This window comes from Cyrtonyx montezumae, unplaced genomic scaffold (assembly GCF_038088225.1).
Source record: "Cyrtonyx montezumae isolate F1298 unplaced genomic scaffold, pur_monq_1.0 scaffold_6, whole genome shotgun sequence".
NCBI lineage: Eukaryota > Metazoa > Chordata > Aves > Galliformes > Odontophoridae > Cyrtonyx > Cyrtonyx montezumae.
In genome coordinates, this window is record NW_027072067.1 from 15,790,293 (window position 1) to 15,807,242 (window position 16,950).

The 16,950-nt window shown below is 45.4% G+C and overlaps 1 protein-coding gene across 2 annotated transcripts; it reads right to left on the reverse strand.

Moving 5' to 3' along the window:
- Window positions 1–2,015: 2,015 nt before the first annotated feature.
- EIF4E3 (eukaryotic translation initiation factor 4E family member 3) lies at window positions 2,016–15,112 on the reverse strand. Of its 2 annotated transcripts, none has more exons than XM_065749248.1 (6): window positions 15,046–15,112; window positions 13,031–13,125; window positions 11,507–11,567; window positions 8,603–8,669; window positions 7,856–8,011; window positions 2,016–3,352 (listed from the first exon to the last, which is right to left on the reverse strand). In XM_065749248.1, the coding sequence occupies exons 2-6, from the start codon at window positions 13,054–13,056 to the stop codon at window positions 3,279–3,281; spliced, it is 384 nt and encodes a 127-aa protein (XP_065605320.1). In that variant the 5' UTR covers window positions 13,057–13,125; window positions 15,046–15,112; the 3' UTR covers window positions 2,016–3,278. The 2 variants fall into 2 exon arrangements, with proteins under 2 accessions (XP_065605320.1, XP_065605321.1); XM_065749249.1 differs by lacking the exon at window positions 2,016–3,352 and adding an exon at window positions 6,899–7,530.
- Window positions 15,113–16,950: the final 1,838 nt, after the last annotated feature.

Below are 16,950 nucleotides of genomic sequence, written 5' to 3' on the forward strand. Positions count from 1 at the left end.
CACTGCCAGGTACTGCTCATGGGTACCACATTCATCAGCTTCTTCCTGCAGATGGTTTCCCACCAATACACTGCTCCTAAAACACTCTTAAGGCATCAAGCAGCAAGGCAGGGACACAGGATGCACGCTAATGGACAGGGCATGCAGGCAGCAGCCAAAATCAAGACCTCATCCCAACACCAGGCCAGGTTCCTTGGGGCATAAGAACCTCACCGCTAACCAAATCCCACTGATGTCACTGCTAACCAAATCCCATTGATGGACCTCTGTTCTCAATCCCCACCCAAAAAGGTGAGGAGCGGGAAGCAGGCAGTAGGGATTAGTGAAAACCAGCAGCAAACACAGCAGATTGCTACAAACCAACAGCAGGCACACCTCCTCTGGGAGAAAAGCTGCTCTCTGCCTGTTCCTGGTAAGCACAGGAAGAGGTTTCGTGGTCACCATAAGTATTAGGATTGAATAATGTTTGGCTATATTAATCCAAAGTGCACAGCAGGGAATAAGGTAATTTTTCCATCGTCTTGATTATATGTAAAGATTTTATATGCACTTTTTGTGGGTTTGATTGCAGCAGCTTGGGACGCTTCCCAATTTGCTCCTCTCCCAGGACGCTCTTTCTGGATCAGCTGCGAGCGAGCCCTGGCAGAACACATGGTATATAGTATTTGTTGCTTTAACATCTTAAACAACCTAGAGAGACAAGGTCACGCTCTCCTGGCACACAGCCCACGCGCTGCGCCTTCTTGTTCTGCTTCACTCTCTGCTGCAGCTGAGCAGCTGGAGCAGCGAGCTGGGGCTGCCATCCCCATGCACACATGCAGGCACAAAGCCACGCTTCCCCTTCCCTGGCACTCTTGCCTTTGCCAACAGCTTTCTGTTTGCTTACAGTGATGACGTTTGACAACACCTTTCCGTCTGGTTACAGCACTGAGGTGTTGGCTAAAAGCAGCCTCCCCCTTGCAGAGCATGCAGGTCACCTTGTTACTTAATTTCGGTGTTTCTTTATTAGAGGGGATGCTGCAAAGTACTCGAAATAACGTTCACAGCTTCGAACTGTCGTGCTCAATCAATGAGGGACACAACAGCCAATTACCCTTTCACTTTCTGATTGTCTCCAACAATCAGCCCAGATCGATGCCTTCAAACTCAATTGGCAGCACATATCAAGTCTGAAATAATACGTTTCATTGCTTTGGAAGTGCTGTGGTGTTGTGTACAGGCAGCCGTGGTATTTATTTGGTCATTCCTTTTCTCCTGCCTGGCCTGGTCTGGCCAACCATCACACCTCCAACTGCTCGTGTATGGTTTTGTACCCATCAACCAGTGCATCACAGTATGCGGGGACCCTCACTGCAGGAAAACTCACGGAGAAAGGAGATGGGGAGAGCATATTCTGCCCATGAATCTGCCTTTGTTTCAGGAGACTCAGCAAAGCTTCCAAGCATTGGAAGCAGTGCTGTGCCAGGAGCTCCTTCAGAGTTTCCTTTGCAGGTGCCAGTTCGCACAGGCTTTTGTAGTGGGGAAGGATCGTTTACACGCGTAATGGCTTAAACCAAAAACCAGCCACCGTGCGGGTGTGATGAGCCCCTCGCTGCGGATCGACGTGGAGGGGCATCCTGTCATACAATCCTAAAGCTTTGTACATTTGGGTTTGGTGCCCCTGAGCGTCCCCGTGGCTGCAGGCTCTCTGCTAGCTTTAAAGTATAAACCCATGGTCCCATTCAGGTACGGCTGCTCCCTGTGAACCTCTGAGCGTTCCTGCCCTGCCCAATCCCCCCAGTAAAACCCCAGGGTGACCCCACAGGGGCTCAGCAGCCTGCTCCAGGGCATTCCCCAGCTCCTCTCCTCTCTCCTCCTCATGCTGGACACAGTACTGCCTTTAGAGCCCAAGGTAATTAAACAGATCCAGATGAGCTCGCTGTGAGTCGCTTCATTGAAGAGTCCACACACAAGAGAGGCAGGAGTGTGATGGAAAGCTAATGGGGCTGAAGCATTAGCTCTGTGATGGCAGCGTGGCGAGGAGCCAAGGCACTCCCTTTTTGTTAATCCATAGTACTTGTTATAAGATTGAATATCCATTTGGGGGCAGAATTCACCCACTTTCCTTCTCCCACTCCCCTCTGAAAGCACTGTAATGCTTTGCTTATTGGCATTTTATTTTGATGAATAGGCTGCAACAGGCACAAAAAAATATCCCGAACGGCATTAGGAAGCTCAGCCACGTGACCATTGGCCCATGTGCACTGTCAGTCAGGGTTTGTACTGCTCACAGGATGCTTCACCAGCATGTTTTCCTAGCATCACCACCGCCAGGAGCATCAGCAGGGAAAAATCCCACTGCTGGCCCCCATCACCAGACCCTCCACGTGCCACGGGGCAGGCTCCGAAATGCCACAGCCCACGTGCTGGCAGAGGGAAGGCTGCTGCAATGTGTGGGTTGTGCTGGGTCCTGCCAGGATCGCTCCTGACCTTGTCAGCTCCGTAGCAAACCGCGTGGGCACATCCCACTCTCCTCCTGAAGGCACGGAGCCATTGATGTGCCGCTGTTTGCTTTGGGAGCGCAGCAGAGCCAAGGCCCTGTGTGAGCACTGCCCGTGTTGCTTCTGGGCAGGGGAAGAGGGGAAGGGCAGCGATTCAGAAAGCAAGCCCTCTGCAGTATATAAAGAGGAGCCCTCCCCGGTTAAGGCTTTCTAATTACAATTCATTAGAAATCGTGTTGCTTCTCACATGGCTCTGGGCAGAACTGTTAGCAACAGTTGCATTCAAGAGCATTTTGCTCCTTTGCTGTATCAAAGACATCACCAAGCACAGCCTGGGGAGGGCTGTGCCACAGCACCAGGATGGTGTATGTTCTGCAATGGGAGCAGAGGCCTCGGGGAAAGGGCCCGTCCCCCCTGGAGCTTCTCCCAGCACCCCAGGGTGGTGTGTGCTCGGAGAGGGGGAGCCCAGCAGAAAGAGATGCTGTGACTGCTCTTAGAGTGCTCTTATACTCAGAAACGCCCCCAGCAATCTAAAGCTTTCTGAATTTGCCAGCAACGGTTAAAGAAAACCCATTTCCTTACCGCTGCTCATTATTCAGATAACTTCCCTTCCCTCCCCCCCTTATTGCACTGTTTATACGCAAATTCCTACAGCGTTATGTGCTCTGTGTAAGCAGGAAAAGTCCGGTCCAGACACGGCAGCACCGAGTGACGGCACAGCCATCCCTCCTGCCCGGCAGCTCCGGGCTGTGCCGCCCATCCCCGGTCTCGCACTGCCATCTCATGGCAGCTCCGGGCTCACACTGAGCCCATCCGTTTTCTTTCAACCCTTTGCAAGTGTTTTATTCTGTTGTTCTGCGGTGGTTTCAGACCTATACATTCAAACAGAATGCAGAGAGTAAATGAGTTTTTAATTACTGAAAGCTCGCCGTCCAAAACCTTGGAGCCATCAAAGGCAGCTCTGGGATGGAGCACACCAGCACAGAGCTCATTTATCTCCTTGCGAGACGGCCCGTCCAGACTGCTATATAAATGTAACACTATCCAAACATGTGTCTTCCACATTACAGACCATCTCTAATGGCTCCTTTATTTCGGGAGAGAGGAAAAAAAAATAAAATTGAGGAGATAAAACCAGACTGGAATCTGGAAGCCGTCGTAGCCTTCAAGAAGGAAAACTATTGCAAATGTGGAACATCCATCTCCACCTCCTCATGGCCCTGAGGAGTTTCCAGCACTAAAACCTCCCGGTCACAGGAACACCATGTGCTGCCCCTCTGGGTGTATGGTGAGAGCCTTTGGTCCCCTGTTCAGAGGAAGAGGAGCAGCCATCCAAAAAGTTGCCAGCCCCATCCCACAGCATGCTGCTAAGCCACAGAGGTGTGCCAGGAAAGCCATGCTGACAGAGAGCTTTCCTCCCGGGCTTCAGCTCTCCTTGTGCCTGCAGGAGGATCAGAGGAGGCCTAATCCAGGGATTAAGGGCTGGATGCAGGCGGAAGGAAGGGCTCAGCTCTGTGCTGCAGGAGCACAGTGCTGCAGGGGGCAGCTGTCAGAGCAGCAAAGCCCAGCAAAACCGGATGTTTTTTTCTTTCCCAGCAGCTCAGGATCGTATTGCAAAGGACAAAGATATGGTGTGAAATGGGATGTTAGCACAGAGTTGGGATCAGAGCACAGGACCCATCCTTGTGCACTGTGGGTGTCATCTCCTTCATGGAGCAGCACCCAGTCACTGCTATGGGATTTCACAACGTGCAATGCAAGGAGTGAGGAGCAAAGCCAGCCCAACCCACAGAGAATTCTCAGCCTGGAAGGTGGCTGGAGGCAGCCTGGCACCACACATGTAGAGCTGGGCACAGAAGTGAAGAACTTAAGTTCCTCCCATTTCACATTTCAAAGCTCTCCGTATCTCTGACCGACCCCACCTCACCAATAGATCCCTCCTTGGAAAAACCCTGGGTTTACACCGTGCTGCTGCTGAACCACCCAACTCTCCGTGGCATGATGATGCTCTGCTCACCCAGCAGCCAGGCAACGCACATGGCAGCACAGCACAGGGCTACATGCACTGCCCAGCACCTGTCAAACGCCTTGTTTTTTCCTTTGCATACTTGTATGGAAATCCAACTACAAAACATTCCTTCAAACTACTCCCCAGCACACCAATATAGCTTTAAATGACCTCTCTAGGAAAGAATCCTCACTATTTTATACAAATTGTCTCTCATGTTTATTGCTCAGAACCATGATCCAAGAAGAAGGGGATTCATCCCATGCCTATTCATAACACTGCTCTCCCGGGCTCATTACGAGCTGAACACAGTCCAGGCCCCGCGCGTGATGGATGATGCCTGCTTCAGGCTCTGCTTTCAGCCTGCTCTGATTTGCTTATTTATGGAGCAGCACTAGTGGAAATCCTTCTTGCACAGTTTTACCTCTTCAGCTTCATCCCCTCCAGTCAATCCCACCATGAGAAAAAGAGCTTTGTGCCACCACCTGGCTACAGCAGGGCATTGCCTGAGCCCCTCCTGCCCTGCAGAGCTTTGTTTCTCCTAAGTACTGAGTTTATTAATTACTACTGAGGACAGTGTGCCAACCTGCCCTGAGCCTGCCAGGCTGCAATAAAGGCACACAGAGGACCCAGCAAAACCCATAGCACAAAGTAGCTTTAGACTGAAGATACTTTGATGCATTCCTCCACAGCCAGGCAGCATCCCAAAGGCACACTGCACAACAAAAAAATAAATAAATAAAAAGAGCAGCAAAATCGAGATGCCTATTACACATCTCTGCTGCAGAATGAAAGAACAAAACCCCATGCCCAGAAGCAACTGCTTGAGTTGCTTCTGAGGCAAAGTTGCCTACCCTTGCCTGCTAACTCTTAGGTCTTCCACACACTTCATCAAATAAGCTATGTTCAACAAACTGCTATTTAATTAGCAGAGCAGAATCCTGCTAATTAGCCTGGCCCAGAAGGCAGCCCTTCATCCCCACTAAGTTGCATTCCCAGCTAATCCCTGTGGGCACAGCTGTGCTGCAGCCCAGGAGCTGCATGGCACAGAGGTGGGTGCTCAACAGTGAGGGGTGGGAGGGGGTGCACATATTCTGCGTGGCTTTTAAATGCAGGGCTTGCTGAATTCCAAAATTCTTGCCCCTGAAAACTTGTCTTGCATGTTTTGATCCAAGCTCAGTTTCAGACTGTGGCATACGTGCTGAATTTCAGTCATCACTCGTTAAACCAGGTATTAATTATTATCAGTTTTAAGCCACACAGGAACAAAAAATCTACAAAACAAATAAAAACAAACCCCCAAACCCTAAATTAATTTTACATATTATGGTAAGGGTACAGAATAAAGAAAAGCTGACACGTCTGCAACGTGGCTTTTGGTGGTGAATGGACAGCTCTTCTACATCATGGCTAAGATAAAATCTCAACCTATCCAATGTTGGAGCAGAGAGGTCTTTCTTAAACAAAGGGTGTGCAAGGCAGCTAGAAAAATCCTCTCCTTCTGTGAGGTAAGGTAATAACTTACCCATGTCATTGCCAGATGTCACTGAAGCTGTGGACCAGGAATGATTCATCCCAGAAAGCAACCAGAGAAGCAAGACATTTGGCTTTCAAAAAATCTGTTTAATTAACAATGCTCACTAACTGCACAGTTTTAATTCATAAATACAAAGTTGTAAAAAAAAAAAGAAAAACCAACCAAGAAAACAACAACCTCTCCTATGTGCAATTCTTATTGCTACATTTGGTTCCTATGGCTGCTTCTTAATACACCAAACGTGTGGAGATCAGTGCGGTTTGACCAGCTGCCAAACAAGAACTCTCACCCACAAACCCATGCTGAGCAGAGTGCATAGCCTTCTCTAACTTACAGCTTCTTCTTGCAAAAGGAGGTACATCAATCTTTGGTTGAACAGTAAAGCAAACCGATGCCTCAATTAATACAAACATTTACAGATGAACAGTTAATATTCACATTCACATAAAACAAAATCCATTTGCTTTCTGTAAGTTGGAAAAAAACAATGACCTAAGGAGCCATGAGATCTTGGAAGCACGACGGACAGAATTTCTTCCTTCACACTGATCTGAACAGCACTTCTGACCTGAGCTGCTGAAGGTGCAGGCCTACAGTCACCAGAGCTACGAGGGATGGATCATGTTAGTCAAATGTATAAGAAACGATTCATGACTTTTGTCATGAACGTACAGAGAAATATCTTACACTATAAAGATTATAATCACCGTCTCTTCTTAAATAAATAGGAGGTGGGAGGTTCACAGGGTTTCTTACTGCAAAATCTCTAAATTCTAGCCTGAACCAGGGTTCTTTGGAAGTCACCTCACTCTTAAACATTCAACATCATCTCACCCAGGGTTAGATCCTTATAAATGCATCTCATTAGTTAGATCCTTATAAATGCATCTCATAGTTGCCCATTCAGTGAATACTTTGCTATTTACTTTTACAGGTTGTGTGCTGTTGTCAGTGCAAGAGTAGATTACACAGTCCATTAGGATAATGCCGTGCAACTCCTTTATCTCCTGGGACAAAGACAGTGAGTAAATCTTAGTATGGTAAGAATGTCTCAAAAAGAAAACTGAAAACACATTTCACCAGGGCAGTGTTCCTCAATATTGAGAAAGCAGCATACAAGGTTTGTGTATGTTTGCATTTAACCAAGAACAGTTCAGAAAAATCAAGTGTCCTTCTTAATAGGAATCAATACAGTCTGATTGAAAAAAAAAATAGTGGCCAAAGTAAGTTTTTAATAAAAAACCCTGAAGAATTAAAACCACAACCAAGCAAAAAGTAACAAATGGCACATTTAGCAGTCAGGACAACTGTGTTTCCTCATTTTCAGTAGCAATAGGCCAATGAGAAGCATTAACTTCAAGAGGACCACTGCATGCAGTGTTTCTGCAGGGCCTCCTGCCATCGTTCTCCTTATTCAGACACATCACCACACTGTGAGCAGCAAAGGTAAGGCTGCACTTAATGTCTTCCACGTCGGCCTTCAAAGGCACGGTGCTCTCTGTGTGCTGGGGAAGAGAAGGGGAAAAAAATGTACAAAGAACAGAATTTCTGTCAAGGAGTTGAAAAGATGAACAGAAGACAACAATGTCCATGCAGCCTAGGAAGACACAGTGTGCTGAGAAAGCTTTGGGAATGCACTACTTAAATACACATTTAATAGAATCTAAAGAAAGAGATCTCTTAAATTCCTGAAGTTACAATTTCAGTGCAACGAGAGATGTTGTATTTCCAAATAGTTGATGAGGAACTAGAGGTTGCTCCCATGGAAATACCCTACCAGCACCTTGTCTGTCTAACAAAGGTGGAAATCAGCCAGTAGGAAATACTTACGTTTGTAAAACACGGCTCTAAAAGAGGTGTGTGGCAGAAGTTTGTATATCTTTTCTAAAACTTTTGCTTCACTTGCTAAGGAGGCATTCCCATTCCAGACTTGTACAACATCTTCACGGTCACGAATGCTGATGCTCACCCCTATTACTTCATCATCTGCAGAGCAGAGAAAGCATCACTGAAAGCTACTTGAAGTGAGACATGTCTAATTCAATACTTATGTGCTGTGAAAGCACCCAGAAGTTGAACAAACTGAAGCAACGAAAGAGCAATCCCCAACAAAGACAATACCAATGTTCAAAGCAGAGAGAACAAGTTATAAGAAAGTAACAAACACTGTATTTATAGAAACTATTGTACTATGTAAAATTACCTCAGAGTGGCTTTAATGAAGTGCCATAAAGTCATTCATCTTTAATATCACTTCTATCCTTGACTAGGAGGAAATCGAGAGCCCAGGAGGGCTAACAGGGGCATCTATCCAGTTTGGTTTCTTCCAACTGTGATAGTACAAACAATGGTACAGAAACATAACTCGGTGCTCCAGAATTGTGGCACTGTAAAATACTAATCATTTAAATGCTGGCTAAGAGTTGTTTACAACCCTGATAACCTGCTGGCCTCCCAGGAACGCAGGCCGGTGAGCTGGGGACCAGAGGCAGCTCTGCACTGCAACAGCCAGAATGCCTCATCCTACTCTTCCTGGTAATCCTGCAGACACAACAGCAGCGATCACTCACACTTTACCTGCAGCACAACAGTCTGTGAACTGCTCTCCAACAGTTGCTAACAGGAGCTCTTTCCAAACTGCTGCCTATGGAGAAGAAGAAAGAGTTATTTCTGCCTTACTATCTCGATTTAGAAGTTCTGTTTGCTGGCTCACTTTTGCATGCATTCTCTTTATGAGGCTCTCCAGACAAAAGAGTACTTGTAGCAAGTACACACTGTGTTATCTAATTTCTTCAATACAGTCGGAGGAAGAATTTAGACCTTGAAAATAAAAACTGTTAAAAATATAGTTTAGGAAAAAAAGAAGTTTAACTTTTAAGTATAAATTTACCTTCACTGTGTCCATGTCTCACCCTGAATGCACACGAATGTAGAATTCGCTCAAGAATTTCCCATGGTAGAAGACCCTAAGGCTTTAATTGTGAACATTTGTTTCTGTAGAAAGGAATCGCTGTCTGTGCCAAGAAAAGCACCAGAAAAACCCTATTGGTAAGTGAAATGGGTGTATATTTAAGCATCACATCTGATTTGCCTTGCCTATGAAATAAGCCTATCTTTCACCAGTTCTAATGCTCACTAGGGAGTTCAAGCAGGGGGAACAGCTATCTGCCAGTTTGCTTTGGCTCTGTTAGATCAATTACACTGTTATTCTCTTTTGACATTTGTTATCACCTAAGCCAAAGCCCACACAAAACTTGAAATGTCTCTGGACCAACACATTCTGCTCCAAGGTGAGCATTTTGAGTGACAGAATATATATGTATAAAGAATACATTAACATCTATATTTGACTGTATCACCGTAACATCTGCTGCTTTTAAAGAATGTCTCTTCTGCTGTTTGAGATTAACTTGAGTCTTAGTGCTGTTAAAAAGAAACAGCAACTAAATGCACCAAGGTTAAAACAAAAAACAAGCAGCCACAAAGACAATAAACCAATAAATGGCTTTAAGGAGTTTCCAAGCACTTCTATGCCATCTTTGGGAACACAAAAGGCTGCACATTTCTGTGACTCATTATCATCACATCCCACATAACGTATGGAGGCATCCACTAGAGGAGGGACAGCATGCAAGGCCATGTCCATGCCAGTGATCAGCCCAGACATGAATGTGGGTTGACCATGCACTCTCATTACCAGGCACAGTGCTCACTACTGAGTTGTCCTAACGGCCTCATGGGCAGGAAGCACTTCATCCAGCAGTAAGTAGTTACAGGATCAGGCTTATGAGGATCTAAAAAGTATTAGTTTTTGTATTAAAAACAAGCATACAAAAGCATAATTGTACACATGCAATGTTTAAATGTCAGTATTTTGTCAGTCAGTTTTTCATACCACTAGAAAGACTGATTTCTTTAGAAAAACTGCCTTTCCTTCCCACCCTCCCCAAGCCTTGTTCAAGCTTATCAGCTTTTCCAGTGAGGTCTGTACAAGATAGTTGGCCGAAGAGATGCCACGTGGGTGTGTGATGGTTAGAAGCACAGAGCCAAAAGAAATGGGCACGGGTTATTATTTGTGCTATTCACGAAAGTACTGAAAGTTGAGTCAGGCTCAATTTTAGTTAAACCTTTCAGAGGCAACCACGGGTATTTATCAGTTGAGATATCAGAAAGTATCCTCATCTCAAGAAGCAGTGATTGCTCAGCTCAGCCTATTAAACACAAAGCTTCCCTCAGCTCCCTAAACTCACCACCCAGCAACGCATCTCCCAAAACCATTTGTCACTTTTGACCATCTTCACACCTCAGTTTATCAAAGAGAAGTAACATTTCAGAGTCTTTTGGGATCACTTGGGATTGGAGAGAAGAAAGTTGCAACTCACGTATGGAAGAAAAGTCCACAGGCAAAACCAATCTTTCAGCATCTAATGCCTTCCCTCAAGGCTGTCACATTTTTCTTACACTTCACGTTTAGTGTTTAAAGGTCTGATCCACACAAATAACACATGTGAACAGCTCAGACCTCCTCTCCATGACAGGCTGCAGGGAAAGTCACTCAGCACGCATTTGACAGGGCGCAGCACCCAGCACACAGTCACTTTTTCAGCAGGGCTAGAACAACATGCCCAAACAGATCTTATCTTTCCTGTTTCCAAATTTCACAAAGAAAACTAAAACACTGCAGTTTCACAAGAGGTGCACGCAGTGATCGACAGCTCCCTCTTGCCAAAGGGGACAACACCCCTCTTCTTCTCTCCTTTACCCCATACATTTATCAAAAAACTCCCCGGCTACACAATCATATCACAAATAAGCAAAGAAGATTTTTTATGACATCATAAACAGCCTGATAACCAGCAGAGCTACCATGAGATGGATCAGGAAAAGAGCCTGAGCAAGCTCCTTCCCCTCCCAGTGGGAGGGAGACATTGCATGGGACCTGCCACCCATGGAGACCAAGATTTAATCCTCGTTAGGCACAGCAAAGCACGGTGCTCCTTGCTCCCACACACTGGTGGGCACAGGCAGTGCCAAGCACAACACTCCTGTTGAGTTGGCTAGTTTGGGAGCATTTGGAACTCTGACACTTGTGCTGAACAGTGTGTGTGGAGTTTTGAAGAGCACTATTGAGGTTCTGGCTATTACCAGGAAGAGATGTTTGTATATTTTGAGTGCCTGTAGGCAAACCAAGTCTTGTGGACATGGTTGGTTAGAAAATACCATGTTTGCCAAATGGAAATGGAACAGAATGCCGCAGCCTTCATCTGATTTGTAATACATTAACAAACGTGACTGAAAGCGAGAAATACTGAATCATCTGAAAAGAAACTCTTGCTCAAAAAGCAAAACATCACCAACGTAAATGGTGTTCGGTTGTTACTTTGGGTAATGTCAAACCTAGAAAGTTTTAAAACAGTGACTTTGTGTGGAATTTAAAGAAACCCCTTATTAAATATTTCTTAATAGTCATTTATTACGTACCGTACTTTCTTTAGTGACCTTCATTTTCCATATACCTCCCTTGGCATTGCTTTCTTCTTCCCTGGTTATGGGAAATAGATCAGTAAAACAAGCATTGAAATGCACATCTAGATAAACTTATGTCTGGGGTTAATTTTCCCAGAAAACTCCCTTCTGAAATGCAATTACCAACTCTGGGCAGCATGACTCAAGTTATGACTTCTGACATCAGATATAATTCTTTCATTGTTCATATGAACTGTATCTCTCAACACCTAATCTCTCTCCTAAGGTTTGTGTGTTGGAAAATATATACATTTTCCCTGGCTACAGACTGGCTTTGAAGTGGCTGCACGCTGCATGGGAACAAACCACAAAGCAATTTCATGTCTTACTATGGTAACCTTTTATTTTGGAAAAACTTGGGCATATTTTCACAGAAGCAGCTTATTACTCTCCAGTTTACCTAGTTTAATAATAATAATAAAATAAAAATAATAATAATAATAAAAAAAAAAAAAACATGAGCACACCACACTTCATTTCAGCTTTGTGACAACCAGAAATTAATTGCCCTATTCTTACAAAATAAAAAGTAAATTAAAAAAAAAGGAAAAAAAAAACAGCGTGAAGCTTGTCTGGGTTACTGAACTCCTGCAATCCCTTTCCAAAAATGCAGCGCCTACATTTACTTGGATAATCTTAACACACATACAGCATCATCAGGAAAGGACCCTGGACTTCACTTGTCTAATAGAGACTCAGCAAACCAAAACTAAAACTAGAGGAAAACCAACACAGTGTTCCCACTCACCCTCCCGAAGTTCCCTAGTTCTGCACAGAAAGGCCCAGCTGGCTTATACAGACACCAACATCTCTCTCTAAACCAGCTTAGCTATTGTGACCAGTCACAATATTGCTGGAAAAGCAACACTGACCTTTGCATGCATTTCCCTTTAAAGAAATATTTACTTTTGACACAGGGTAGGCCAGAAACCTCCCAGAGTAACTCAACATCCAGTTACTGAGACTATGATCTGGTTAGGAAACCTTAATCCAATCACAACCTGGTGCAAATGATGTCCAAGAGAGATCAAGTCTCTTCAGTAAATGGCTCAGCTAATTAAGATGTGAAGGAACTGGATCAGGAAGAAGGCATGCTAAACTCAATTTCCGAAAGGAAAACATCAGTGATTCATGCATTACTTCATTACTGTCCCACAATCAAGTGGGAATTTGCTGCAATTCACCACTTCATAATGCCCGACAGTATTTTTAACCTAAGCTCGTAAGCACACCTTCATGCATACGTTATGCTTTTGTGCAGGTGTATTACAGTTAAGGATGCAGTCATTTGCAGCATGACTACACCAGCAGCAGGGCAAAGAGCAAAAAAGCAAGGTAACGGGGGATTTCCGATACAACTAACGCTCTGTGTGTTCCTGAACAGGACTTCAAAGCCACATTTCAATTTCTTAACTGTTAACTCACAATTTAATTCCCTTCTGACCCTGTTCCAGCAGCACCACGTGGCAGCACACTTACCACAGGGGCCGCCTCTCTCCCCGCATCAGATGGTAACTGCAGCGCAGGGGCAAGCTCGTCACGGGAGGGATGTTGTTGTAGACGCTCCAGAAATCCTTCATCGAGCAAACAAACAGAAATATTAGTTGCACTAAGAGAATGTACTCGGTGCAAATTTCCTTCCGTGGTCATTTTCTCTGAAACTATCATGCTCCTTAGTGCTAGAGACCCACCATCACCTTACTGCTACAGGCCCATCACCTTCTACACGACAATAAACAGCTCCAAAGTCAACTGACTGCAATTTCACAGGGGAGATGCCAATGCTGTTTAAGGTGGAGGTGGAAAGAAAGGTACCACTGTCCTTCTAAAATCTACCAAACACTGTCACTCCGAATGACTGTGCCACAGCGTGTGGAAAATACACGTTGTAGTTATTTAAGTCATTTTGCTTCTGTGTGCATTACAGTCAAAGCCCGTAGGAATAGAATGAGAAAAAGTATTTATCAAAATCAGTTACACTGAGGTCTACCAGAACAAACCGGTACTGAAAACGTCTTAAACATACTAAAAGTACATACTTATATTAAAAAAAATCCACTTAGGACCCCATCTAAAACAACCTCCACTTTGGATCACTTATGACCCATCTAAAATGTCACTGGGATCAGCCTGAACTGCAACAAATAAACAAAACCAGGCAATAATTCTGCTGAACTAAGCACCTAACTATAATCCTCCTCTGCCCAGGTTCACAATAAAAGGTTTTGTGAGACAATGAACCTGAGATGTACACATTAGTGTAGGAGTGGGGGAGAATGAAAGGATCTGGGATCCATCAGCTCACTTCCCAACTTTTCTACTGGAAAAAGTAGAAGCTGAGACGTGTTTGGGTGGATAAAAGGCACTAACAGCAGCAGTGAGCAACAGGGAGGGAAGAGTAAAGGGATCCCAGTTCTTTTTCTTCTTTATCCAGCAGTTGGGATGAAGAAAGGACTTGAAAGACTTGTGCTGCACCAACACGTAGAGATGTAACACCGAGCATTAGGATAACCAATTAAGCATTAGTTCATCTAATATTTAATCATTAGCACGACTTTAGAATCAAAGATTGCAACACTACACTGTACAACTCCACAGCCCTTGGCTATTCTCTCTAAAAGTCATTACCCTCACTAATAGAGAAGGAAAAGTCACCCCATTTTCCCTCCCACACCCCCCCTGCTGCCTCCCTGCACTCCTGGTCCTGAACTCCATGTCTGCAAAGAGCCCCCACGCCCCGTGCCAGCTGCAGGCAGCCTTGTCCAGACCCTCCTACAGGCAGGCCTCCTCCCAGGGCTGCTGCTGGAGGCAACATCACACACACAGCAGTGCTGACAGACATCAATGAGGAATCCCAATGAAATATGTCCACAATTCACTGCTGTCAGCATAATTTCAGAGACTTCATGAACTGAGCAACTCAGAAGAAAATGAATCCTCTGAATTTCACACTAACTCTGGTATTATAAGAGAAAGCCGATTTACTTGCAAGAGATGCACACTGATTGGCACCAACAGGTGATACAGATGTGCAGAATTCCTCGCTGCTACGATTACTCTGTGATGTAAGAACATCTTAATGCAAGTCAGCTTGATGGAAGTATAGGAAAATTTCATGCTCAAGGACAGAGAGAAAAATGACCACAGGTTGTAATACTGAGCCTTTGTGTCATGATTTTCTGCATTCAAACTTTGAGAAAAGGCAGAAAACACACTGAAAATCACCCAAGTGAAACAATGCAGCCCAGGCACCAGCAGAAACTCTGCAAAAGGCAGAACGGGCATGTGTGATCACACCAGCATCCTTCCACCCCCTTTTCTGGTTGGCAAAGCCAAGGGCAACTCAAGCAGCGACTAAAGGACACCACACACAGCAAAGAGGTACGTTTCCCACCACAGGAAAGCAAAGCCAAGCACGTCTCACCCTGACGGGTGTTTGGGTAACTTCACACCTTGCGTTTCCTGCATGCAGCTGTAGCAAAGCTGTACCTCACCTGCACCGTTTGTACTCTGTAAATCTTCTTCAGGTTTGAGGCACATTCAGCTGCCGTGGTACCTGGAAGGGACCTTGCGGGAAAGAAAAACAAAGCTGTCCAAATCGAGGATCACTTCTCCCAACAAACTTCTGCGTAAACTGCACTCAGCACAACCCCATCCACCTCGGCCGCGGCCACGGCGCGGCGCTGCCCCCGCACGCCGCCAGGTGGCGCTGTAACCCGGCCCGCACCGCGCACACCGCCACCGGGCACCAGGGCACGGCACCGGGCACAGGAGAAAAGAAAAAAAAAGAGAGGGGGGGAAGGAAAAGAAAAGAGAGGGGGGGAAGGAAAAGAAAAGAGAGGGGGGGAAGGAAAAGAAAAGAGAGGGGGGGAAGGAAAAGAAAAGAGAGGGGGGGAAGGAAAAGAAAAGAGAGGGGGGGAAGGAAAAGAAAAGAGAGGGGGGGAAGGAAAAAATGGATAAAAGGAAGAGCAAAGAGTATAGAAAGAACAGGAAAAAAAGAAGAAAAAAAAAAAATGAAAAGGAAGAGAGAGAAGGATACAAAGCTATACGGCTCATGAACTACAAAATCATGTATGATAGGCCACAAGCAGGCAAAATTCAAGATAACTTTGTCTCTTCATGTCTCATCCCACTGTCCAGGAAACGACTCGTGTCTTGCCACCAGCCTGCAAATCCCAGAGCCATCAGTGCCCAGGGGTAACTGCAGTGCTCAAAGAAGCTGTGAGCTTCCCCCAGCAGTGCCCAAGGCCATGTTGGATGGGGACATGGGCAGGGGGTTGGAACTGGATGATCTTTAAGGCCCTGTCCAACCCAACCATTCTGTGATTCTATAGCACCTTCCCTCCTCATGCTCACACTGACATTGCTCTATGGTGCTGCCATGCTAAGGGCTACTATCTTAAAAACTGATTATCTGCTCTGTAACAACAGCTTTCAAAGGTTATCTATGTAAGCACAGTAGTCAGGTAGCTATTTAATGCCATTTCAGATAAAAGGACAGAAGGTTCCACTCCCAGGCCATAGGTGGTTCATTTTGGTGTTTCAGATCACATCATTTCTCCAGACAAACATCAGCTGGAAAAAAAAAAAGCACCCGACCATCAAATTACTGGTTTGGGAAGCTAAGGTGATGGACTGCTCATTCATCCCTAGCCACCCACCTGGAAAAAGCCTTGTGCACCAAGTCACTTAATGCACAAGGAGAAGGCAGAAAACAGCATTTGAAGTCACAGCCAGCCAGGGAGAAGGAAAAAGCACAGATTTTCATGCACAGCTGCAGACAGCAACAGCCTGTGTCATACCCACCCATGAACTCAGCAGAGAGCACAGCTGACAACCGAGTGGGTTTTGCATTTGGAAGCCCAGGATATGGTGGCTTTATTATTTATTTATTGAACTGAGTACACAGAATAAATTTAGATTAAATTAGCACCAATGACACTTGAGTTTCCAGTAGAGAAACCTGTAGGAATTCCTACATCTAACTCTTCCAACAAACGCTCCCATGAAAGCTAAGCACAGTCAGGTGGTTGTGCACTGAAAGACTCCAGGCACAAGCTGGGACGCTTCATTTAAGGGTCAGTATTTGTAGGTTATTACAGAGTTTCTCCACTTTGGGTAATTTTACAGCTATCATAGATAGAATTCAGCTGATACACCACAGTGAACTTTCAATTACCGCCACTGTGAACCATTAGTTGTGAATTAACCCAACAAGCACTGCAAATCCCCACGAGCAGGAGGGCACAGCCCGGCCAGCCATGCCAGGAGCAGCAGCTGGACACATCTCTGCTGGAGATGTGCATTAATGGACTGCTGGCCTGCTGGACTTCCCCATCTAGATTCCCCCTGCCCACAAAACGTTCAGCAGCTCTCCCATCTCTGGTTCCCAACACCTT